Source organism: Aquarana catesbeiana, linkage group LG06 (assembly GCF_042186555.1).
Source record: "Aquarana catesbeiana isolate 2022-GZ linkage group LG06, ASM4218655v1, whole genome shotgun sequence".
NCBI classification, from domain to species: domain Eukaryota; kingdom Metazoa; phylum Chordata; class Amphibia; order Anura; family Ranidae; genus Aquarana; species Aquarana catesbeiana.
In genome coordinates, this window is record NC_133329.1 from 173,432,879 (window position 1) to 173,459,324 (window position 26,446).

Below are 26,446 nucleotides of genomic sequence, written 5' to 3' on the forward strand. Positions count from 1 at the left end.
GGTCTAAAAGACCTCCAATCCCTCCTTTGCACTTAAAAGTATTCAAATCGCCGAAAACGGCTATACTGTATATTGTTTTAAATCTGGCGCCATTGGCAACCGAGTAACCCGGAAGTGACGTTGCTTCCGTGTTTACATTCAGGAGACTGGAACGAAGCCGCAAACGGTCTGTGCCTAGACGCCGGAAGTGAATGATCGCGGATCGGGTCTCCCGGTGGGACGGGAGGCCCAGTCAGAGCGATGGGAGGTCCCCTCCCGCTCCTCCGGGATAATAAATCGAGCGGCTATTAGCCACATCGGTTGTTATCCCTGGAAAGCCCATTGCCTGCTCTAAAAAATGGTACTGGGATGATGCCTGCAGCTGCGGGCATCATCCCAGTATAACCCCCGAAAGCCGAGGTCGCATATATGCGTACGCTCGGTGGTATGGGGATAAACATTTTAAATGACAACCCCACAGCATCAAGATAAATGCATATACAGTATCTGGAAAACAACAGAATGCATATTAATGCAACATGCACTATACTTTTTTTTCTGACTAATCTACACTCTGAACCCCATAATGACAAACTGAAAGCAGAATTTTAGCAATGTCTGAATTTATTAAAACTAATATACTTAAATATCACATTGGACAAAGTATTCAGACTCTCTGCAACAACACTTGCAATTTTAGCTCAGGTGCCTCCCATTTATCTTGATCATTGCTGAGATGTTTTTACACCTTGACTGTACAGTACATTAAATTGATTGGACATGATTTGGAAAGGCACACACCTCTCTATTCAAGGCCTCACAGCTGACAATGCATACTGTATCAGAGCAAAAGCCATGAGGTCAAAGGAACTGCCTGCAGAGAGCTCAGAGACAGGATTATTGCAAGGCACAGATTTTGGGAAGGCTACAAAAAGAATTTCTTCTGCACTGAAGGCTCCCTAGAGCACAGTGGCCTCCATAATTTTTAAATGAAAGAAGTTTTTCACAACCAGGAACCTTCCAGGAGCTGGTCACCCAGCCAAACTGAGCAATTGGGGGAGAAGAGCCTTAGTAAGAGGTGACCAAGAACCAGTCCAGAGATCCTGTGTGGAGATATGACAAAGTTCCAGAAGGACAACAATCACTGCAGCCCTCCACCTATCTGGGCTTTACGGCTGAGTGGCTAGACAGAAGTGTCTCCTCAGTGCAAAACACATGAAAGCCCACTTGCGAATCTCAATGTGGGATTTTTTTTGGATCTCAGCTGTTGAGTATGAAATAAAACTTTTTCTGAAAGGAAGACCTTTGCCTGAGATGAGAACTAGGATGAGGCCTAGATACTTAGCGCATGAAAGACTACAGAGCAGATTTTTTACGCTGATCACCCAGCCAAAGGCTGGAAGCAACTGAATTTTCTTTTAGGCATTCCTTTAGAGCTGTAAGGAAGATGAATCCTTCAGAAAAAGGTCATCTAGATAGCCTGTCACCTGGATGCCCTGAGTTCTAAGAAGGGCAAGCGAGGGTGCAAAGATTTATTTTTTTTTTTTTAACACCTTGGGAGCAAAGGACAGGGTGGAGGGCAATGCGACAAACTGAAAGTGGTTGTCTGCCCTTGCAAAGCGTAGAACCCACTGATGAGGTGGGTAAATAGGCATCTTGGATATCTACGGAGGCCAAGTGTTCCCCCTTGGCTCAGAGAGACAATTACTGACCTTGCAGATTGCATTCAAAACTTGAGAACGTGAAGGAATTTGTTAAAGGATTTTAAATCCAGGTTAGGATACAGTTGTGCTCATAAGTTTACATACCCTGGCAGAATGTATGATTTCTTGGCCATTTTTCAGAGAATATGAATGATAACACAAAAACTTTTCTTTCACTCATGGTTAGTGTTTGGCTGAAGCCATTTATTATCAGTCAACTGTGTTTACTCCTTTTAAATCATAATCACAACAGAAACTACCCAAATGACCCTGATCAAAAGTTTACATACCCTAGTGATTTTGGCCCGATATCATGCACACAAGTTGACACAAAGGGGTTTGAATGGCTATTAAAAGGTAATCAACCACACCTGTGACCTGTTTGCTTGTAATTAGTGTGTGTGTATAAAAAGGTCAATGAGTTTCTGGACTCCTGACAGACCCTTGCATCTTTCATCCAGTGCTGCACTGACGATTCTGAGTCATGGGGAAAGCAAAAGAATTGTCAAAGGATCTGCGGGAAAAGGTATTTGAACTGTATAAAACAGGAAAGGGATATAAAAAGATATCCAAGGAATTGAGAATGCCAATCGGCAGTGTTCAAACTCTAATCCAGAATTGAAAAATGAGGGGTTCTGTTAAAACCAAACCGCGGTCAGGTAGACCAACTAAAATTTCAGCCACAACTGCCAGAAAATTGTTCGGGATGCAAAGAAAAACCCACAAATAACTTCAGGTGAAATACAGGAATCTCTGAAAACATGTGGTGTGGCTGTTTCAAGATGCACAATAAGGAGGTACTTGAAGAAAGATGGGCTGCATGGTCAAGTCGCCACAAGAAAGCCACAAAGTATCCCGCCTAAAATACGTCAAACACAGAGACAAGCCTCAAACCTTCTGGCACAAAGTCATTTGGAGTGATGAGACCAAAATTGAGCTTTTTGGCCACAACCATAAATGCTATATTTGGAAAGGAGTCAACAAGGCCTATGATGAATGGTACACCATTCCTACTGTGAAACACGGAAGTGGATCGCTGATGTTTTGGGGATGTGTGAGCTACAAAGGCACAGGATATTTGGTCAAAATTGTTGGCAAGATGAATGCAGTATGTTGTCAAAAAATACTGAAGGAACATTTGCATTCATCAGCCAGGAAGCTGCGCAGGGGATGTACCTGGACATTCCAACATGACAATGATCCAAAACACAAGGCCAAGTTGACCTGTCATTGGCTATAGCAGAATAAAGTGAAGTTTCTGAAGTGGCCATCTCAGTCTCCTGACCTCAATATCATTGAGCCACCCTGGGGAAATCTCAAACGTGCAATTCATGCAAGACAGCCCAAGAATTTGCAGGAACTGGAGGCTTTTTGCCAAGAAGAATGGGCAGCTTTACAATCTGAGAAGATAAAGAGCCTCATCCACACATACTACAAAAGACTTCAAGCTCTCACTGATGTTAAAGGGGGCAATACACGGTATTAAGAACTGGGGTATGTAAACTTTTGATCAGGGTCATTTGGGTAGTTTCTGTTGTCATTATGATTTAAAAAGAGTAAACACAGTTGATTGATAATAAATGGCTTCAGCCAATCACTAACCGTGAGTGAAAGAAAAGTTTTTGTGTTATCATTCATATTCTCTGAAAAGTGGCCAAGAAATCATAAATTCTACCAGGGTATGTAAACTAATGAGCACAACTGTATATACCTCCTTTACGCTTCATGAATCGGTCCGATTAGAATCACATGAACCTGTCTTGGTGTGATACTGGTGTAACGACTCTCTGGGACAAGGGGTAGTTCAGGGCCTTCTGTAATTCTGTAATTGAACAGTTTTTGGATGATTTCAAAGAAGCGGGGAGGCTGTAGAGTTTTGAACTCAATCTTTTTGAAACCACCGACTGAACCCACAGATCTAGGATGTCTGTGACCCAAAGAAAACTGCAACAGATGCCCCCACACTCAATCGGACATTCCGACAACAAAACCGTGGATTTTTTTCCGACGGATGTTGGCTCAAACTCGTCTTGCATACATTACGGTCACACAAAAGCTGTCCGAAATTCCGAACGTCGAGAACACGGTGACGTACAACACTTACGATGAGCCGAGAAAAATGAAGTTCAATTGCCAGTGCGGCTCTTCTGCTTGATTCCGAGCATGCGTGGACTTTTGCGTCAGAATTTTAACACACGTTTGGAATTTCCGACAACAAGTTTTGTTGTTGGAAAATTTGAGAACCTGCTCTCAAACATTTGTTGGCGGAAAATCCGACAACAAATGTTCTATGGAGCATACACACGGTCAGACATTCCAACAACAAGCTCACATCCAACATTTGTTGTCAGAAAATCCTATTGTGTGTACAGGGCATTAGGAGTGGGGGGAGGCCTGCATTTTGAAGATGGCTTTGGGGAGGGCTTGGTGGTCTTTTTGAGCCAAGCCTTGTTGCGAAAAGAAGAGCTGAGGTTTTGAAGTTGAAGCCTGGGAAGAAAGTGAAGGTGCTCTATGTTGAGAGAAGCTACAAACCCCTGGGAAAGCAAAAAATTCCGCACCAGCGACCTTTATGTTGAATTGGTCAAGTGCTCCAACAAATAGACTTCTTCCTTGAAGGGACATATATGTGAGGCACCTCTTACAGGCAGCTTCTGCCTTTACCCAAATGATTCTGCACACATGAACAGAGATTAGAGCTATCAAAGAAGATTTGTCTCATGATGTGTTCCAGGGCATCTACACAAAAAAAAGAAGAGCAGATGGCAGCTGTTTAATTGCACTATGACTGCACGATCATGTAAAACACGGTCATGTTGGTTGTTCATTGTTCTTGTTCAGTCAGCTGTGGTCTGAAATACAGAAATAGCAGCAAGAGCCAATTGCAGGGCTGGGCCTGCTAAGTTAAAGAGCTATAAAGAGATAGATAGAACATCTTTAATAGGTACAGTGAGATGCTGGTTTATGATAGAGATGGCTGGGTCAAGCACAGGAATAGCCCACTTGTTTGTTAGCTCTTTTTCCACTGGAGCTAGTTCAGACAAGATTTTTGAGTAAAAATCCTTAAAGGAGTAACCCAATTGTCATAGACTGCCCATTCCATCTGTTCATGACCAGGGAATATTTTGCAAGTCTGTCTCTTTGTGCTCATAGGGGCCCAGCAAAATTGAGCATTTTTGCACATCCTCTTCATTCTCTTCTGATTCTGCAGTCTGACCGGTATATCAAGGTCCACCTCTGGTTAAAAAACAGAAATGGGAGAAGAGGCAGGGCATTTTGGAGCACTTCAGATGGCTGAATTAGACCATAATCTCGCTAAGAAATCACAACAGATTCAGACAATTCTGCTTTCGTCAAGTATTGCTTGAAACAGCTGGAACTGGATGTTGGGACTGATGCTAAGAGCGGTTCTTGCTCTGGTACAAGGGGCGCATTGTTACACAGAGCCTGAGTGTTGTTCAGGTCTTTGGCTGAGCGAGTGTTCGCCTGCTGTTTGGAGTTGGCTCTCTTTTGCCTGGTCTCCACCACAGCTACAAGTGAGGGTACTCCCCTGTAGGGTACTCACAGAGTAGAGCTTAGGAGATAGGGTAAATGTGTCTGGTAGGAGTATGCAGTAACCCAGGTGTAGATCATCCTGCAAATAATTCTCATGGTGGAAGGGCAGCAGAAAGCACTTGAGTACCTTATAAAGGCTCTACGTGGAAGTGGTGTTAAAGTGTGTGCCCACTGATGTGATTTAACACCTGGTCATCAAGTTGAGACTGACCTTTGAGTGGTTGAATTTTAGCAACAAGTTTGAAATGTGTATACTGTGAAGTGAATATATTCCAAACCTAGCCCCATTAACACAACAGTCAAGATACAGGGTGACCGTGTTACCTGTTCACAATGCTGGACTGTATAGGTTGTCCAGGTTTTGCCTGACATGGTGGGCGTACCCCCAAGGTTGTCTCCAGGAACATAGCAATGGATCACAGCCCTGGACCTGTATGGCACCCTGCAACTAACTGTGGGAAGGAGAAGAACTCAATCACCTACACACACTAGCAAAAAACTGAGGACTCAGGGAATTGGGTAGGGTTATAGAGAAGGCACCCGGGGAGGTGTGTCCTAAAAAGTTTGCCAGTGTCCAGTTACCTGTAGGTACAAACCTAATACCCATGCTTGTGTCCTATACTGCAGGATTGACATAAAAGACTCTGCTCTCCATAAAAAATTGAACTGAAAAAGAGTTGTGATTTCAGTGTGTGACAGACCCAACCAGGACAGGGGCTTTTGGAGGGGACTGCAGAGTGGCCTCTTGCCTACTGACTATGGGCCCTGGCTTTTAAGGGAACACTACTCTTTGGGAGGTGTGTGCCTGGGGGACCCTTGGAGTGGTTTTGTTTGGATTCAAGTCCATATCTCCCCAAAACACAGACTCTGGGAACTGGAGGTTCTATATACATATTTGGGGCCTCTATGCCTCAAACCAGCAATGACTGTAGATGTTAATGTATTCAGCTCAAACCACTGGGGTCACCTGCCCTAATGTTTTATTGTAAGTATGTCTCTCCCATGGTGTGCCTCTTAAGTGTCTTCCTCCTATTGTTAGTTGTATCCCCTATTGTTTGTCTGTCTTCGCATCTATGTGTTTATACTTGTAATAATGTGTATTGTACAGTACTTTGTATTCAGGGTTGTAGGTGCCAAATGGTCTGGTCACCCAGGCTGGTTTAAGTGCCTGGTTAATTAGCTCATGTTAATTATGTCAGCTATTAGTTGCTAGAGGTGGATTAGCATCGTTTATGTTGGCTGTACTTTAGTTATGCTAATTACTCTGCTCTGCTAACCTCTGCCCAACACCGGTAACAACTTCTGGGTTCCAGGGACAGGAGATTGTGAACTTCTATCCCCAGACACCAGTTCCAGGGAAAGGGGTTTTAATAAACTTTTTTGGTGAGGAGGAACAACCCGGCGAGCCTCCAGCAGAAGAGCTGGCATCATGGCATGGCACTGTTGACCTCTGCATACAACAATCGGTGGCCTTGAAGGATTTTTGAAAGGCCACCAACTTTTTAGTTTACTTCCCACAGAACAGCTGACATCAGGGCAGAACATCAATGAGCCCTGCCCAGCACCAACAGCAGCTTCAGCCTGCCTTTCTCCCCCACCACTAACAGGGACATGGGATTTCCTGCCAGCAGCATCTGTGGAGTTACAACAAACTTCCAGCTGAAGAGCTGGCAACTGGACAGAGGGTCCAAGACCTCTGCCTCACAGCTGCAGCAGTTGTGGAGGCCCAGGGTTAGAAGGTGGCGGTCACTCCCTAACAGCCCCAAAACAGTAAAGCCCACCCAGTTAAAGCGCTGGCAGCTGGACAGATTCCACAACCTCTGTCCTACACCTACTGATGACAACTATTCCCTGCAGCCAAGAATGGAAATCATGTAGACTGACTAGGAGTTCACTCTGACTGACTAACGCATGTCCAGACCAGGTGGAGGTCTGAGACCATGTTCTTCGACTTTAGATGGGTGGAGAAATGTGACAGACCCAGCCAGGACAGGGGCTTTTGGAGGGGACTGCAGGGTGGTCTCTTGTCTACTGACTATGGGCCCTGGCTTTTAAGGGAACACTACTCTTTGGGAGGTGTGTGCCTGGGGGACCCTTGGAGTGGTCTTGTTTGGATTCAAGTCCATATCTCCTCAAAACACACAGACTCTGGGAACTGGAGGTTCTATATACATATTTGGGGCCTCTATGCCTCAAACCAGCAATGACTGTAGATGTTAATGTATTCAGCTCAAACCACTGGGGTCACCTGCCCTAATGTTTTATTGTAAGTATGTCTCTCCCATGGTGTGCCTCTTAAGTGTCTTCCTCCTATTGTTAGTTGTATCCCCTATTGTTTGTCTGTCTTCGCATCTATGTGTTTATACTTGTAATAATGTGTATTGTACAGTACTTTGTATTCAGGGTTGTAGGTGCCGAATAGTCTGGTCACCCAGGCTGGTTTAAGTGCCTGGTTAATTAGCTCATGTTAATTATGTCAGCTATTAGTTGCTAGAGGTGGATTAGCATCGTTTATGTTGGCTGTACTTTAGTTATGCTAATTACTCTGCTCTGCTAACCTCTGCCCAACACCGGTAACAACTTCTGGGTTCCAGGGACAGGAGATTGTGAACTTCTATCCCCAGACACCAGTTCCAGGGAAAGGAGTTTTAATAAACTTCTTTGGTGAGGAGGAACAACCCGGCAAACCTCCAGCAGAAGAGCTGGCATCATGGCATGGCACTGTTGACCTCTGCATACAACAATCGGTGGCCTTGAAGGATTTTTGAAAGGCCACCAACTTTTTAGTTTACTTCCCACGGAACAGCTGACATCAGGGCAGAACATCAATGAGCCCTGCCCAGCACCAACAGCAGCTTCAGCCTGCCTTTCTCCCCCACCACTAACAGGGACATGGGATTTCCTGCCAGCAGCATCTGTGGCGTTACAACAAACTTCCAGCTGAAGAGCTGGCAACTGGACAGAGGGTCCAAGACCTCTGCCTCACAGCTGCAGCAGTTGTGGAGGCCCAGGGTTAGAAGGTGGCGGTCACTCCCTAACAGCCCCAAAACAGTAAAGCCCACCCAGTTAAAGCGCTGGCAGCTGGACAGATTCCACAACCTCTGTCCTACACCTACTGATGACAACTATTCCCTGCAGCCAAGAATGGAAATCATGTAGACTGACTAGGAGTTCACTCTGACTGACTAACGCATGTCCAGACCAGGTGGAGGTCTGAGACCATGTTCTTCGACTTTAGATGGGTGGAGAAATGTGACAGACCCAGCCAGGACAGGGGCTTTTGGAGGGGACTGCAGGGTGGTCTCTTGTCTACTGACTATGGGCCCTGGCTTTTAAGGGAACACTACTCTTTGGGAGGTGTGTGCCTGGGGGACCCTTGGAGTGGTCTTGTTTGGATTCAAGTCCATATCTCCTCAAAACACACAGACTCTGGGAACTGGAGGCTCTATATACATATTTGGGTCCTCTATGCCTCAAACAAGCAATGACTGTAGGTGTTATTGTAATCAGCGCAAACCACCAGGGTCGCCTGCCATAATGTGTTTATTGTAAGTAGGTATATCCCATAGTGTGCCTCCTAAGTGTCTTCCTACCATTGTTAATTGGACCTCTATTGTTTCTGTCTGTCTTCCCATCTATGTGTTTATACTTGTAATAATGTGTATTGTACAGTACTTTGTATTCAGGGTTGAAGGGGGCCAAATGGTCTGGTCACCTAGGCTGGTTTAAGTGCCTGGTTAATTAGCTCATGTTAATTATATCATTGTCAGCTATTAGTTGCTAGAGGTGGATTAGCATAGTTTATGTTGGCTGTTCTTTAGTTGGGTTAATTATATTCCTGTATACATTTTACTTTCCATAAGATAAAGTGTTTTTCAATAAACAGTTTGATGTTTTTCACCACCCTACAACTGTGTCCCAACCAGTGACTGGGTGGGTTGCGGGATCTTGTATGGTTCTGCTGCTGGGTAAGAGAAGCTTATACGATGGACTCCTCTTTAGAACCGGGGTCTGTCATACACTGCCTCTGCTGTGAACTATGTTTTTAGTGCTTGTTCATAATATGTTAATACAAGTGCATAGTTTGGGCACAGGTTCACTGTACTTCTCTGGAAAAATTAAACAGGATATTTACCTCCAACTCACTCTTGCTCTTTCCTATTAATTAAAATGTCTTAAAGCGGAGCGCCACCCAAAAGGGAAACTCTGCTTTTTTTTTGGGGGGGGGGGAGCAGGTACCCCCTCCCACTTGCTGCTCAGATTACCACGGCAATCTACGATGATGTCCAGCCCCGACATCGCTGGATCCCAGTACAGGTACGTGTCCATATATTAAAAGCCTTTCTGAGATTTGTTGTTTACAAGTTAAAAACAGCTTTTTTTGCTAGAAAATGACTTCGAACCCCCAAACATTATACTTTTTTTTTTTAACACCCTAGAGAATAAAATGGCAGTCGTTGCAATACTTCTTGTCACACCGTATTTGCGCAGCGGTCTTACAATCACACTTTTTTGGGAAAATATACACTTTTTTAAATTAAAAAATAACACAACAGTAAAGTTAGCCCAATTTTTTTTATATTGTGAAAGATAATGTTACGCAAAGTAAATTGATACCCAACATGTCACTTCAAAATGATGCCTGCTCGTGGAATGGCGACAAACTTTTACCCTTAAAAACCTCCATAGGCGACGTTTAATTGTAATTCTACAGGTTGCATGTATTTAAGTTTCAGAGGTCTAGGGCTAGAATTATTGCTCTTGCTCTACCGATCGCGGCAAAATCTAACATGTGTGGTTTGAACACCGTTTTCATATGCGGACGCTAGTCACGTATGCGTTCGCTTTTGCCCGCGAGCTCGTCGGGACGGGGCAAGTTTAAATTTTTTTTTTTCCTTATTTATTTTACCTTTTCTTTTACATTTTTACACTATTTTTTTTTTTTTAAATGTCACTTTTATTCCTATTACAAGGAATGTAAACATTCCTTGTAATAGAAAAAAGCATGACAGGACCTCTTAAATATGAGATCTGGGATCAAAAAGACCTCAGATCTCATATTTACATTAAAATGCAATAAAAATTTTTTTTTAAAAATTGTCATTTAAAAAAAAAAAAAAAAAAAAGGCCTTTTAAGAACTATGGGCGTAAGTGACGTTTTGACGTCGCTTCCGCCCTGCAGTGATATGGAGACGTGTGGGGGCCATCTTCCCCTCACTCTTCTCCATACCGAGCAAGGGGACAGACACTATCGCTGCCGACGGCTCCGGTAAGTGGCGGAGGGCACCGGATCGCGGCGGAAGGCCCTCTCCCTTCCGCCCCGAAGGCCGCTGCAGAGACCACTTTTATCTTATGATGAGGATACCGGGGTTATCTGCTGCCTGCTAGCTGCCGCCATAACAACGATATCCTCCTTCAAAGTACCGACGTATAATGACGGTGGGCGGTCCGGAAGTGGTTAAGTGCATGTGTCTTAAATACACTATAAATAACACCTAAATACACTATAAAAAGGTATAGCTGTAGATACATTTTATTTTACATACCTCTGTAGAAACTTCTCACTCTTTTCTTTAATCAGCATTCCATTTTCCACGTGTTTCTCTTCTGCAGGGCTTGGCACTTCTGTGGGGAAGGAGAGTCAAACCTTTAAATGTAAATCCTAGCAACAACCAAATAAAATTAATTGTGGAAAAAATAGAATTTTTTACTTACCGTAAAATCTATTTCTCTGAGTTCATTGACAGACACAGCCTTCATAACGATAGGGGTTATATCACCTCTATTAGGAGTAGGACTAGGCAGAACAAAAAAGCAAAACGAGCACTTGGCTATCAGCCATTAGCCATCCTTAGTCAGTATATAACCCCCTCCCTGCTCTAGGTATTCAGTTTAGTAGCAAACAGTAATAGAAGTATCAAAAGAACTCCATAGAGGAGTGGGTACTGTGCCTGTCAATGAACTCAGAGAAATTAATTTTACAGTAAGTAAAAAATCGTATTTTCTCATCCGTTCATTAACAGACACAACCTTCATAATGATAGGGACATCCCGAAGCAGTGCCAACATGAGGGGCGAGAGAACGAAAAATCCCAAGGCTAATACAAGAGCCAACCAGGTAACAGGAACTTCACCCAGTACACGCTGGAACCCAACCTGAACGATACCCCTTCAAGAAGGAATAGACCCTGAAAGGGGAAAGTGCACAAAAGGCAGCCACGTCCGTAATTATTAAGGGGGGAAAAATAGGGTAGTACTAAGTATTACCAAAAAGGCGGACTTTATCGGCTAAGAAACAATGGAGAAGAAATAAGTTATAAACAATCAAATTTATTAAAGTTAACAATATACAAAAAGACAAATTACTAATAAAAATGCATCTATATTATATTTGTGCAGTGAGCCCTCGTATTTCTACGCATTTCGCCGCTAGGCTTCTTCAGGACACGGCCAAGGTTCACAGAAGGAACAGATAAGAGAATATGTTTCTCTAACTTAGTTAGGAATATAATGTCATATATAGCTAGCTGAATGATGCGTTTAGAAATGATAAGTAGATAAAATGTGGTTAGGTAGATAGGCAGGTGCAGATGAAGATTTAATATTCCTGATTTACAAAAGGCAGGGAAAAGGAGAGCCGGAAGGCATCCAATAAGTAGTCCTTAGTTCAATTTCAGCAGTGCTGATGGCTGTATACAGCCTGACAGCATAACGTTGTGTATTCAGGATTTTTGTAAAGAGGTATGCCCCTGGGAGACAGCAATCCACTGCACACTAAGGGAAGGGAATAGACCCTCTAACGAGCGGCCTGCAAAAAACTTGCGGCCAAAAGAGGCATCCGCAGATGCCAACCCGTTCACTTCGTAGACTTGTGAACCTGTACACTGATGACCAGTGGTCACCTTGCAAACCTGCACAATGGACGCATGATGACCGAAGGCCCAGGAAGCCCTAAGCGCCCGAGAAGAAAGCGCCCTAACAGGGAAAGAGGCACCCGATTCTTGACAGAATAGCCCTCCATTCAGAGAAGGGTCGCAGAAAAAACAGAACGCCCTTTTCTTGGCCCGTCCGCCAATACCCCTTCAGGGCAGATAAGGCAAATTCCTTGGAAAGTGCTGACCAGGGACATGAGAAAAGCAACACAACATCTTATTCAAATGGAAATCCAAGGACGGAACCCTGTAAAAAAAAAAAAAAAGGGGCAAAGCACCACCTTAACCTGGGTAAGTGAACAACAAGATAATGCCCCCCTTTTTTGACACCCTGTGAGCGGAGGTGATAGCCACCAAGAGACCACCTTCCGCCAGTGTAAGTATTGGAATCTCCTGAATATCTTGAAAGAGAGATGGAGGGAGGAGCCGGAAGTAGGCGTCTGAGTGGATGCTGGCACTGAGCCCGTGAAGCCCGGGACCCCCCTCCAGTGATGCGGACCTACGACGGGACCGCATCCCAGCCCTCCTCGAGCTCCACATGATCCCCTCACCCCCGGCACCTTCGTAAGCCGCAGAAGTGATAGACGGCTCCGATCTCAGGAGCCGGCGGTAAGTCTACTACCCGCTGCTGTGTGTGGCGCAGGGCATGTTCCCAGTCCTAGGCTGAGAAGCCATCCAGGAGGTTGGTGGAGGTCGGGGCGTCCAACCCATCGCCATAGAAACAGGGAAGCGAAAGGGTGAGACGGGGAGCACGCACGCGCGCAGCGTGACAAGTGCTGAGAAGGACAAGCTGCGTTGTTTAGTAGGAGAAAAGATCATGGTAAGGGCTCGTCTATGCAAGTGATTCACAGGTGATCCACAGGAGCCATAGGACACGCACAAAGCAAGGATCCCCACACACACCACATTACTGGAAAAACTGGAAAGGCAAGTAACTCGCTCACTAATGTTATACAAGCAAAAGAAAAATTCCCTGCTGATTGAGAGATTTGGAGAGTTACTTGCTTACTGAAATACAGGATTTTTTTTTTTCCTTGCTTCAACACACATTCAGCACACCATCTGTTCCGGTTACATGAATATATGAACAATGAAAATTAAAAGTAGAGCCTACGCAGGCCGTAGAAAATATAATCTGTTGTGGAAAAAAACATGTAGACTGAGATTTGTGGATGTGTTGTAGGAATACTATTTAACGAAGACTGACTAGGTTAATCAGGATATTAAAGGCACTAGCAGCACTTATCTTCGTAGGCTGCTGTAGGACCTTTTTGTGCAACCTACAATGGTAAACAAAAGGACAGAATCTGTTTTTCTGGCAGGCTGGGTTTATCTTCCATCTACACCTTATATTCGCACGGTATTAAATAAGCAATACCGAGTAATAAAAAGTAATACTGAGAGGGGAGTCCTTACATATGTCCACTAACCGGGAAGGGGAGATCGGCGCATAGGCTTAAACTGAAGCGGTTGAGAGGAAATGAGGGGTAAATCAACTAAAGGGTCTGGCACCAACCCGCCCAGAGTAAGTGCAAGCCCGGGGACCATTAGAAAGTATATGGTACAGGAGGGCAACAAAGACAGCCCGGGTAGACAAGCAGGGGCAAAAAGTAAAACACCTGAAGGTGTATTAAGGACGGGATCGAGAAGACAGTGCGCTGAGCCGGACACCCATATGGAAAACAGTGAGATAACAGAGGAAGACACAACGATGGAATCCAAACAAAAAAGCAGATACCAACAAAAGGCGAAATGGCGGAAATGTTTGCGAGGCTGGAAACATCCATAAAAGAAGAAATACTTTACATGAAGATATGAATCTCTTACTAAAAAGGGTAGACGATACGAATAAAAGGTTGGATACGCAAGAGGATGTGATAAAAAAGTTCAAAAATCAGATGGAGGTGATGCAGAAGGAACAGAGGAATATAATGTACAGAATGGAGGACCAAGAGAACCGGAATAGAAGGAAAAACCTACGGATCAGAGACCTCCCTGAGACACAAGGAGAAAAGGAGGAACTACAAGAAAAAATGGACACAATTTTTGGCCATATGATAAACACATCTAGGGAAAATTGCAAAATAAAGTTTGAAAGAATCCATAGGATTAGAAAGTCAGCTGAAATAGCAGGGGATGTCCCAAGAGACGTCATCGCAAGATTCCATAACTTCCGAGATAAAGAACAGATTAGGGCATGCTTAAAAAATAAACAACCAGCAAAATATGGAGAGACAAATCTGCAGATTTTCCCAGACCTGGCAGTGGAGACACTAACCAGGAGAAGAACCTTAAAACCCTTGCTTGAGCTACTCAAAGCGAATAATGTGCAATACTCATGGGACTTCCCAGCCTGCCTACTTGGACGCAAAGAAGGTCGATCTGCAATTCTAAGATTCCCAGAAGATACCCCAGAATTTTGTAACCGTCTGGACGTGCCTATGGTAGAAATTCCGGGGTGGTGGGAAAAAACAGAGAACACAGTAAACCCAGAGGAACAACAAGCCTGGCAACCAGTCTTCAAACCAAAATGAACAGATGCAAAGAAGAAATAAAGCCTAAAGGAAATAGGAAACAAGACATGGTCTATAAATGTAGCAGGACAATAAGTGGAATGGGGTTCCTGGTGCCGGGTGAGACGGGTGAAGTGGGGGGAGGGAAAAGGTGAGGGGTGTGAACGGGCATGGGACACCATAGACTTTTAGGGGAAGTGTCGGTTCTAGCGGCGACCACACTGAGCGAAACCTCTAGGGGGACTACTGAAGGGCCGGGTGGAGTTCGTAAGGCCTCGGTTTTTCGGGCCACGGGGAGGCCTGTCTCACCCCCACTTAGGAGGGAAAGGGGGGGGTAGCGGGGAAGGGGAGGGGTGGGAGGCAGACAAGAAAGAGTTCCTGCCAGGAAAGCACGATCCATGATTATACATTTCACTACTCTGATGGAGGGTCGAATACAGAGAATCCCTAGAACTAAGATAGAATGACTAGTGTAAGCATAATTTTGTATAAAGTTCGTCGCCTTAATTCCCCCATAAAGAGCGCCAATATTATGGGCGAATTAAAAAATCTCAAAGCAGAGGTGGTATTGCTACAGGAGACTCATTTATTCCTGGGGAAGAATTACAAAATTTTTTCAAAAGATTTCCCAGTATGGTTTTATGGGGATTCGCCTGTAAGTCGTGCGAAAGGAGGCACCATAGGGTTTACCGGGGGGTAAGGTTCGATCTGGAAAAAATAAAGACTGGCCCGGAAGGGCGATATCTATTTTTGAGGGGGAAACTAAATGGAACTGAATGCTCACTGGCAAACATTTATGGCCCCAATAAAAACCAAAATAGATATCTCTTAAGGATTCTGACGGAGTTTATGGAATTTAAGAAAGGGGTGGCCATTATGGCTGGTGATTTTAATCTTTGTCTAGAACCAGGAAAGGACACTACGTCGCAAGCACATTCCACTCCCCCGTGCATGGGACATATTCTAGGCTCGATTTCTTTTTGTGAGACTAAAAATGTGGCGTTAGAAAAATTGTTTAAATAAAAATGGGGCTACCTAAAGTAGTTGCTCTCAAAAGCAAATGTGTGAATAATGTGTAAACACCGTAAGGAAAAATAAAGGGAGTGATATCATGCAGCAGTGAATCACTCACTGTAAACTATCATCGGATAATACATATAAGCATTACATATCTATAGATGTATGTGAATAAACATATGTGGTACAGTGCAAAAGAAGGTGCATACCAAAAAAATACAAGTGATAAATAAAAAGCAAAAGCATGAATGAAACAATATGTGAATGAGTGAAAAGTGACGATATAAAAGTTCCAAAAGGTGGTGATAATTGGGAGGGAGGACTGAGGGAATATCTTCAAATAAAATTAGAGATATTCAAAGTAGGTGAATTCTGTAGTGGGTATACACCCAGGAGTGCTGACACCATCGAAGGGGCAAAGGAAGAATAAGGTACCCTTACCGGGAGTGGTGGACCCAGCTCACCATACGGCGGTGGATCAGTAAGGCATAGTATCAGAGACTTGAAGAGGAACTCACGTACTGCATCCCACAGTGAACCCTCCGGCTGGATCTCAAAGGCGCCAAACAAGAGAGATGGATGAAAGATGACCGCAACAGCCAAAGCGTTATCGGCTTCCTAGGGGATTTCCTCCAGCTCAAAAGGACATCAAGAGATATGTGGGAAAAGAAGGAGTCTCCACATAGTGTAAATCCGTATGTTGGGATTTATTTGTATCAAAATAAAACAGATATCCAAAAGTAAACAGTTAAAATATACAGATAAGAACAGCAGCAAAAATAAAAAGAGCGCAGTAAAAGTGTCCAAGGCCGGCGTATAAACTGCAAGGAGTCTACATGTGGGACAACAGACAGTGCTCATCAGGGGAAGCAGGCAGAGGTCACTAGTATTTAAAATAAACTAAAAATAAAATAAAACATATGACCTATCTACCGTATGTTAAAAAACATCTTATAGGGATATACATATTGGCCAATGATCCAATACTGAATAATAAATGTGAGAATAATCACAGTATTAAAAACTGAAAAAAAGGAGAGTATAAGCCGCACAAACTTGCATATGATATACATAATATCAAGGACAGATAATAACATCAAAAAGACTACAACATATATACCCAATAACTGGAGTACATCCTATATAGAAAAAAGGGGGGGGGGGGGGGGGGCGCGATCCAGATTGGGTATAGATCTCAAATGCATGTGATACATATGAATATGGAACGAGTTATAATGTCCAATATAAATGGAATATAGTTTTACCAGCATATATACCAAAATATAAAGGCGATATTAAGAATATAAGACAATAAGGTAAAAAGGGAAGATAAAAAAGGTTATTTCAAAAATAAGGTTATTTCAAAAATAAATAAGTAGAGGTAGAGAGAGACAGAACAAAAACAATAATGATGAAATTAAAATTAAATGTACTATTATTACAGCCATGGAGGTATATAACAAACACAACACATGTTTATAATAAACAGGAATGGAGCTAGAAGATACCAGAAAAAAATCTCTTATGTACCTAGTTGGTATTCCTTGGGGACACTGGTATAGGGGCATATATAGGTATCAGAAGGGATGGGGATAAAAATCTGGTAGAAGTATAATAGAAGTGTGGAAGGGGAGATCAGGCCTTATTAATAAAGGCACTGAGATCCTAAGCCACGTTTAATCCGAACGGTTGATAGCTTTTTAACTGGTAAATCCAGAAGGTCTCTAGTTTAGAAACACCTCTGAGATTAGATTCGCCCCTCCAATGTGGGACGAATTTATCGATCACTTGAAAGCTGGTACCTGCAGGGTTTTTATTATGAAACTCTAAATAGTGTCTCGGGACACTGTGATTGGTTCATCCCTTTTTAAAACTGGTGATATGTTCACCTACCCTTGTGGAAAAAGTACGTATGGTATGTCCCACATATTGTTTCCCACAAGGGCAGGTGATGAGGTAGACCAGGGGTCCTCAAACTACGGCCCGCGGGCCACATGCGGCCCGCCGAGGACATTTATCCGGCCCACCCAGGGCCGGATTCCCGACAGGCCAGGCTCGGGCCGGGGCCAGGTCGGCTCGGCTTGGGCAGGTCCACTCTGCTTCGGCGGGGAGCATGTCCGCTCCGCTCAGTCAAGCTACACAAGTCGCCTCCCCCACCCCAGTCATCTCGATGGAGGGCTCCGTGTGCCGCGCTGCACGCTGGGAGGTGTAGTTTCCAGCACAGTCCCGCGCGGATTCACTTCTAACTCATGTGGCAGACAGGAGGCGCGGAGGGGACGCTCGCCTTGTCCCAGGACAGTGAGGAGGAAGAAGAGTCTGACAAGGGGAGCGCAGGCTTCAGGGAACAGCCTACTACTAGGAACAAGTGAGGACCAAGAGGTCGGGGAGACAGAGGTAAGTCCGTATGTGTAAGTGTCCCCCTGTCCATCCCTCTGTCCCCCTGTCCATCCCTCTGTCCCCCTGTCCATCCCTCTGTCCATCCCACAGTCCCCCTGTCCATCCCACTGTCCCCCTGTCCACCCCTCTGTCCCCCTGTCCACCCCTCTGTCCCCCTGTCCACCCCTCTGTCCATCCCTCTGCTCCCCTGTCCATCCCACTGTCCCCCTGTCCATCCCACTGTCCCCCTGTCCATCCCACTGTCCCCCTGTCCATCCCACTGTCCCCCTGTCCACCCCACTGTCCCCCTGTCCACCCCACTGTCCCCCTGTCCACCCCCCTGTCCACCCCACTGTCCCCCTGTCCACCCCACTGTCCCCCTGTCCACCCCACTGTCCCCCTGTCCACCCCACTGTCCCCCTGTCCACCCCACTGTCCCCCTCTCCATCCCACTGTCCCCCTCTCCATCCCACTGTCCCCCTCTCCATCCTTCTGACCACTCTGCAGCCCCCCCCCTTCACCCCACTGCCTCCCCCTGTGCATCCCGCTGGTGTGGGGTTCTTTGGGGTGCTGTGGTTAGGGTGGCCCACTTTGGGGTGCCTTAGATATGGACTGATTTGGAGTGTTGAGATAGAATGGGCCACAAGCTGGTCTAGGTAGGAGGGCGGGACTTTTATCACAGCGCACCCAAACTTTTCACAGTGAGCCATGACACAGCAGCAGGAGATGCCCGATGTGCACACACACTGACTGGTGAAACATTGTTTGGCACAGTAAGGCTGAGAGGGGGGCTTGCAATGATGGTGAGGGGGGCTTGCACTGATGGTGAGGCCGGCACTGATTTGGCTGCGCTGGCGAGCACTGATTGGGCTGCGTTGGCGAGCATTGATGGGCACTGATCAGACTGCATTGATTGTCTGTGTGGGCACAGTTATTGCTGGTATATTGTTTTTGTAGCGCTATATATATATATATATATATATATATATATATATATATATATATATATATATATGCATAGGAATTTGTTCATAGTTTTTTTTTTTTTTTTTAAAACTATAGTCCGGCCCTCTAACGGTCTGAGGGATAGTGAACTGGCCCCCTGTTTAAAACGTTTGAGGACCCCTGAGGTAGACAATATATTTAGTGGCGCATGTCGTGAAATGTTTCTTTTCTTATTCCATTGATGTAAAAGTGGATCTAAATGATGTTGTTTTTCTGCGTCCACAGATGTTATCTAAACATACCTTGCATTTACGGCATGGATAGTATCCTTTCAAGTGTCGAAAGAAAATAGGAACGGAGGGTGGGCCAATGACATTAGGCGCAATCTGTCCACTTAATGGGAGGGCGCCCCTATAGGTAACACCAGCATTGTCAGGAAGAAGGGGACCCAATAGATGGTAATTTTTCAAAATGTTCCAATGTTTGTGGATAATATTTTTAATTTGTCTGTGTTGCACAGAAAAAGTGGTAAAAAAGGACCAATTTGTGTGTAAAATCTTGTCTGGATTTAGGTTGTTCAGATATTAGAGTATCTCTATCTATTAGTGATATTTGTTGGATCTCTTTATCTATATCAGAGGATTGGTACCCTCTGTCTAGAAATCTTAATTTTAATATGTCTGCTTGGATGTAAAAATTTCGTAAGTCTGTGCAATTGCATCTAATTCGCAAAAGCTGGCTACGAGGAACAGACTTAAGCCAGGCTGAATGATGGCAACTGTCAACTGGAATGTAACCATTCCTGTCAGTGGTTTTGAAGAAGGTTTTAGTTACTAATTGCTTACTGGATATAAAAATCTCTAAATCCAGAAAATGAATACTGGAGTAACTAGCCTCATAGGATAGCTTAATACCGATATTATTGGCATTAAGTATGGTCATAAAATCGTCCAATGCGCTCCGATCCCCCTTCCACAGGAGGAGGATGTCGTCTATGTACCGAGCCCAAAGTACAACTTCGGGTCGGTTAACCACTTCCCGACCGCCGCACGACTATATACGTCCTAAGTTTGAACGGGGATATCGTCGTTATGGCAGCAGCTAGCTGCCATAACCCCGGTATCCCCGTTTTCGTGCGGCGGCCGGCTTTCAGATAAAAGTGGTCCCTGCAGCGGATTCGCCGCGAGATCACTTTTATCGGTGGCGGGAGAGGGCCCCCCCCTCCCGCCGCGATCCGGTGCCCTCCGCCGCTTACCGGAGCCGTCAGTAGCGGCGGAGGCGATCGCGTCCTTCTGCGTGGTGTGTCTGGAGACGAGTGAGGCCAAGATGGCGCTCACTCGTCTCCATGACACTGCTGGGCGGAAGCGACGTCAAAACGTCACTTCCGTCCACGCCTCTTAAAGGCATATTTTTTCAAATGTCATTTTTCTAAATGACTTTTTTTTTTTTTTTTTTTTTTTATTGCATTTTAGTGTAAATATGAGATCTGAGGTCTTTTTGACCCCAGATCTCATATTTAAGAGGTCCTGCCATGCTTTTTTCTATTACAAGGGATGTTTACATTCCTTGTAATAGGAATAAAAGTGACACAATTTTTTTTTTTTTTTAAACAGTGTAAAAATAAATAAAATATTTTAAAATAAATAATAAAAATAAAAAAAAAATTTTAAAACCCCCCCTGTCCCGACGAGCTCGCGCGCAGAAGCGAATGCATACGCGAGTAGCGCCCGCATATGAAAACGGTGGTCAAACCACACATGTGAGGTATCGCCGCGACCGGTAGAGCGAGAGCAATAATTCTAGCCCTAGACCTCCTCTGTAGCGCAAAACATGCAACCTGTAGAATTTTTTAAACATCGCCTATGGAGATTTTTGAGGGTAAAAGTTTGACGCCATTCCACGAGCGGGCGCAATTTTCAAGCATGACATGTTGGGTATCAATTTACTTGGCGTAACATTATATTTCACAATATAAAAAAAAATTGTGATAACTTTGCTGTTGTTTTATTTTTTTATTCAAAAAAGTGAATTTTTTCCAAAAAAAGTGCGCTTATAAGACCGCTGCGCAAATACGGTGCAAAAAAAAGTATTGCAATGACCGCCATTGTATTCTCTAGGGTGTTAGAAGAAAAAACATATATAATGTTTGGGGGTTCTAAGTAATTTTCTAGCAGAAAAACCTGTTTTAAACATGTAAACACCTAAAATCCAAAACGAGGCTAGTCCTTAAGTGGTTAAGAGCATAGATGACATCCTCCTCCCACTGGGCCATAAAAATATTGGCGCGGCTGGGGGGCAAACTTAGTCCCAATAAAAACCCAAATAGATATCTCCTGGGTATTCTGACTGAGTTTATGGAATTTAAGAAAGGGGTGGCCATTATGGCTGGTGATTTTAATCTTTGTCTAGAACCAGGAAAGGACACTACGTCACAAGCACGGGGGATGGGTATGGCAGGGATGAACAGAGTAAAACAGAAACTGCATCAGTGTCAGCTCGTAGATGCATGGAGGGCGCAGCATACCAACTCAAGAGACTACACATTCCACTCCCCCGTGCATGGGACATATTCTAGGCTAGATTTCTTTTTGATTGAGCATAGATGGCTGGAGGCAGTAACTAGTACTAATATCGAAATTATGACCTATTCAGACCATGCGCCCGTGAGTTTACAACTGAATATAGGGGAGTTACAAAAATAAGAGTAATATATGGAGGCTAAACGAAGATCTATTAAATGATAAAGTAGGAAAGCTTATAAAAGAAGAAATAGAACTGTACTTTAAGATGAACGAATCAGCGGAGATATCAGAAGCCACTGTTTGGGAGGCCCATAAAGCCTATAATAAGGGGTATATTTATTAAAGCTGGGTCGGAAAAAAAAAAAAAAAGATCTAAACAGGATAAAATAGCTTTAACAAAAGAAATGTATGATCTAGAGCAGCTCCATAAGTCAACTGGGGAAGGGGAGGTGTTATTAAATTTTTATCGCAAAAGAGAGGCAATGAGAGATCTAATAGAACAAGAGACACGAGCGGCATACAATTTAATCAAGAAAGAAAGGTATCTAGGGGGGAATAAACCGGGAAAGTTCCTCGCAAAGGTATTAAAAAAAAAGAAAACTGGCAACTATATTGAAAAAATAAAGACAGTGGTGGGGGACATGAGATATAGAACCAGAGAAATCGCCAAAACCTTCCAAGACTACTATGGGGAGTTATATTCAATTAATAAGAAGAATACACCAGTAGAGGCCGAAAAAAAACGGAAGAAAATAAAAGCTTTCCTAAAAGATTTAGTATAAACTAAAATATCAGAAGATAAATGTAGCGATCTAGAGGCCCCTATAACAGAAGGTGAGATAAAAAAAACGTTAAAAGAAATACCGGTTGGTAAAAACCCTGGGCCCAATGGCTTGACTATAAAAAATTCCAAGATCTATTAATCCCTAAACTGTGCTCTTATATGAACGGGATCGAAGTAAAATGGGACATGAGGAAAGAGGCATGGAGGCCATTAAAACCATCATCCTGAAAGAAGGTAAAGATAGCACACTTTGCTCCAGTTTTAGGCCCATCTCACTATTAAATACGGATACGAAATTATTTGCGAAAGTTTTGGCGGGGAGACTAAAAAACATAATGAACGACATGGTACACCCAGATCAGGTCGGGTTTATACCGGGTAGGGAAGGGATAATGCCATCAGAACACTCTTGGTAGTGCAGAGAATAAAAGATAGTGGAGCCCCAGGACTACTCTTGTCAATAGATGCTGAAAAAGCTTTTGACAGGGTGGACTGGGGCTTCATGCATAGCATGCTGGAGGAGATAGGACTTGGGCCGAATATTTTTACATGGATAAAGGCACTATACGTACGACCTACAGCGAGGGTTAAGGTAAACGGAACACTCTCGGAGCCATTTCAAATGTTTAACGGCACAAAACAGGGGTGCCCACTTCCCCCCCTATTATTTGTGCTAGCGCTCAAACCCCTCTTAACAAAAATAAGGCAAAACCCGGATATTAGGGGAATAGAAGTTGGGGAAGAGGCCCATAAACTGGTGGCCTTCGCGAATGATATTTTATTTTATATAACCCACCCGAGGATTACCCTACCAAATCTGCTTACAACCTTAAAAGAGTACGGAGAAATATCGAACTTTAAGATAAACCCTGCTAAATCAGAAACACTAGAAATTAATAAAGGCAAAAAAGGGGACGTCTCTTTCCAAAAGGATTTCCCATTTGTGTGGGGGAAAAAAAACACCTAGGAGTCAAGATAACCACATCAAGAGGGTCACTATACCAGTCTAATTTTGTGCCACTCCTCAATGAGATTAAAGAGGAGTTGAACAGAATTACAAGAGGACAGTTATCATGGGGGGAAGAATGAATATATTTAAGATGGCAATTCTACCCAAAATCTTGTATAAGATGCAAATGCTTCCAATCCCACTTCCACAGGCTTACTTGAAAACATTGCACACACTATTTTTAAAGTTTATTTGGAGAGGGAAAAAAACACGTATTAGTTTTGCACAACTAGAAAAAGAAAAGGAGAAGGAGGGGGTGGGGGCCCCGGATATTAGAAGTTATTATGAGGCAATTATTTTATCACGATTAATAGAATGGGCAAAAAATAATAAAGGAAAAGCGCTGGGTGAAAATGGATAGCACAATTAGTAAAGTAAAAATGGGAAAAAAAATATGGATCCCACCACAATTTAGAAAATTGAGCACAGACACACATGATATCACCAGACACGCACTAAAAGTGTGGGATAACTTGCACAAAAGGGAGAAATGGGAGTATAATTCACCTTTAATCCCATTGAAAGACAAAGAATACTTTGCACCAGGGATGGAAATATTGTCTAGAAAATGGATCTTACAAGAGGACGTACAATTAAAGGATGTAATGGAACAGGGTAAAATTTGCACATATCAGGAACTAAAAAATAAAGGGGAACTCATAGTAATAGATCAATGGCGGTACAATCAATTAAATCATTTTATTGAAACTCTACCTCAACCCATTAGATCAGATACAAATTTATGCCCCCTGGAGAAACTGTGTGGATAAAGCAGGGAAGAAGGGGATCTCTAAGATCTATAGAGTGCCAATGGAATTAAAGGGAGTAGAAATACCGCCATTTATTAAGAAGTGGGAGTTGGAATTGGGTATACAGCTTAAAGAACCAGAGATTGGTAAGTTATTGAAGCGGATACATGCAACAACTGTTAATTATAAGATGCTCGAGCTAAATTACAAGTGTTTGGCTAGGTAGTACATTACCCCAGATAGAGCACATAAGTACCAGAGTGAAACATCGCAATACTGTTGGCGGGGATGTAAAGAGATCGGGACAACAGCGCATATCTGGTGGCATTGCCCGGAAATCAAAAAATATTGGGGGGAGATTAGGCAAATTATCAGTGAAATAACCAATATCGGAGTTCCGTACGATCCTTGGGGTTGTTTATTTTACAGGATTAAAATGCCAACTAAGTTATATTTGAGGACATTACTACCACAACTTTTGAACGCAGCCAAAAGCCTTATTCCTAGATACTGGCAAGTGAAAAAGAGACCCACGTTGCAGGATTGGTTTAATGAAATAAACAAAATTCGAAGTCTCGAATACTTGAGGTTTAGTGAGGAGATAGGATTGGAAGAGTTCGAAGAGAAATGGAGGTATTGGGCAGAGTACAAATGTTCAATAGTGTGCTGAGGTGATGGGAATCTAGAACAAAAAGGAGATATGGCCCCAAAGTAGTTAGGCAGTTGGAGGTTGAAGAAGCGGAGAAAAAAGTAGACTAGTACTGGTAGGAGCAAAGGAGAGGGGAGGTGGGGTAAGGGAGGAGGGAGAGTTGTGGGGAGGAGGGTGGGGAGGAGGGAGGGGTGGGCACACTGGGGGTTTATATATTCAATGTATATTAATTGTAATACGAGGTATGCCTTAATATAAAAAAAAAGCCTCAATGTGTAAATGAGATGGAATGAAATTGAACTGTTAAGTTGAAAATATGTCCCTCGGAAAATGATCACTGAAGTGGTTAAAAAAAAAAAAAAAAAAGTTCAGATCCCATGGCAGTAGAAGAACCACACTGGTGGAAACAGACGCCTAACCCCTGGAATAAAAAGGTACGCACCAGGAAGTGCGAGACCAGGAGACGCTGAAGAAGACCACCCAGGCTGACACCTGGGCCTCGCTGGTACTCAAGGCCCACTTCTTCTATCCCCCCATTAGAAGTGTTGGAAACCGCAGCACCTGGCTCATCACAGCCAGGCCGTTAAAAACCAGGGACTCTAAGAACAGGATGGAAGAACAGTCCACGAAACAGTAGGTCCTTCCAGAGAGGCATTTGCCAAGGAAAACGTGGACCCAACCAGATCCAATAGAATGACTGGAATCACCACAGCCGTGATCCTGCCAAAAAGACACCGCAAAGGCTGGAGAGAAGGAAAGGCATAGCGCAAACGTGGGTCACTAGAGCCGCCAGAAGCTCCTGTGACCTTGCCAGAAACCTTGGTACCATACTGTTGAGCCAGGACGGAAAACAGATCTACCTCAGGTGTGCCCCAGCGGAGAAAAATACGATGAAACATGACCCTGTGAAGGGCCCACCCCGTGGTCCAACCCTAACCAATTGAGTTATCAGTTTTACAGTATTGTACTCCTGGAAAGCGTATGCCAGGGAGGGCCAGAACGAGACGCTCTCCTCACCGGAGAATACTGGCAACAGCCAGGGCCACCAACAGCCTATCTTGGCCCACCCTGGCGAAGGACATAAGCCACCGCCTGTTGCCTTGTCCGACTGGAACCGTACCGGGAGCACCCGAAGTCGATCCTTCCATGATCCAGACTAGTTTGTTCGCATGAAGTTCCAAGATATTACTCGGTACTCGGTAGTTTCACCAACATCCAACAACCCTGAGCAGAGCTCAGTCCTAGGACCTCTCCTCACCCGGACAGACTGGCATTGGTGGTCACCCTGTTTAATACAAGGGGAGAAAGGATTTACCCCACCGAAGAACCGGATAGCGAAGACACCAAACTAGGGAAAACTCTGGTTTCCTGACTTCAGCCGAATCCGATTCTCCAGAGACCCTGGGTATTCATCCCATTATGCCAGGATTTCCCCTAAGGGAGCTTGTATGGAACTATGCAAATGGAATCGCCTCAAAAAAATAGATAACATCGGACCCAACCCCACATGCAGATCCGCAGAGGAGCCCACCTGCCGGACAGTAAATAAAAAAAAAAAAAACAAACAAATGCAGCATGCAACTTCCGGAGTATTGTCCGGAAGAAGAAACACGCTGGCCAGAGCTGAAGCCCGGGTCAGACTCAGATAATCCAACGATCTGGCAGAGCCAAGCAGACATCCGATAGTATAGCCTCCAACTGAAATCGGTCAAGGTT

The 26,446-nt window shown here is 44.1% G+C and overlaps 1 protein-coding gene across 2 annotated transcripts in view; it reads right to left on the reverse strand.

Moving 5' to 3' along the window:
- LOC141101798 (multidrug resistance-associated protein 1-like) overlaps positions 1-26,446 on the reverse strand; it is a 716,249-nt gene that overhangs the window by 128,075 nt on the left and 561,728 nt on the right. For both annotated transcript variants that reach the window (XM_073591133.1, XM_073591135.1), the window contains one exon: positions 10,781-10,859. In XM_073591133.1, coding sequence (XP_073447234.1) covers positions 10,781-10,859 — 79 coding nt within the window. The remainder of the gene's footprint in view (positions 1-10,780; positions 10,860-26,446) is intronic.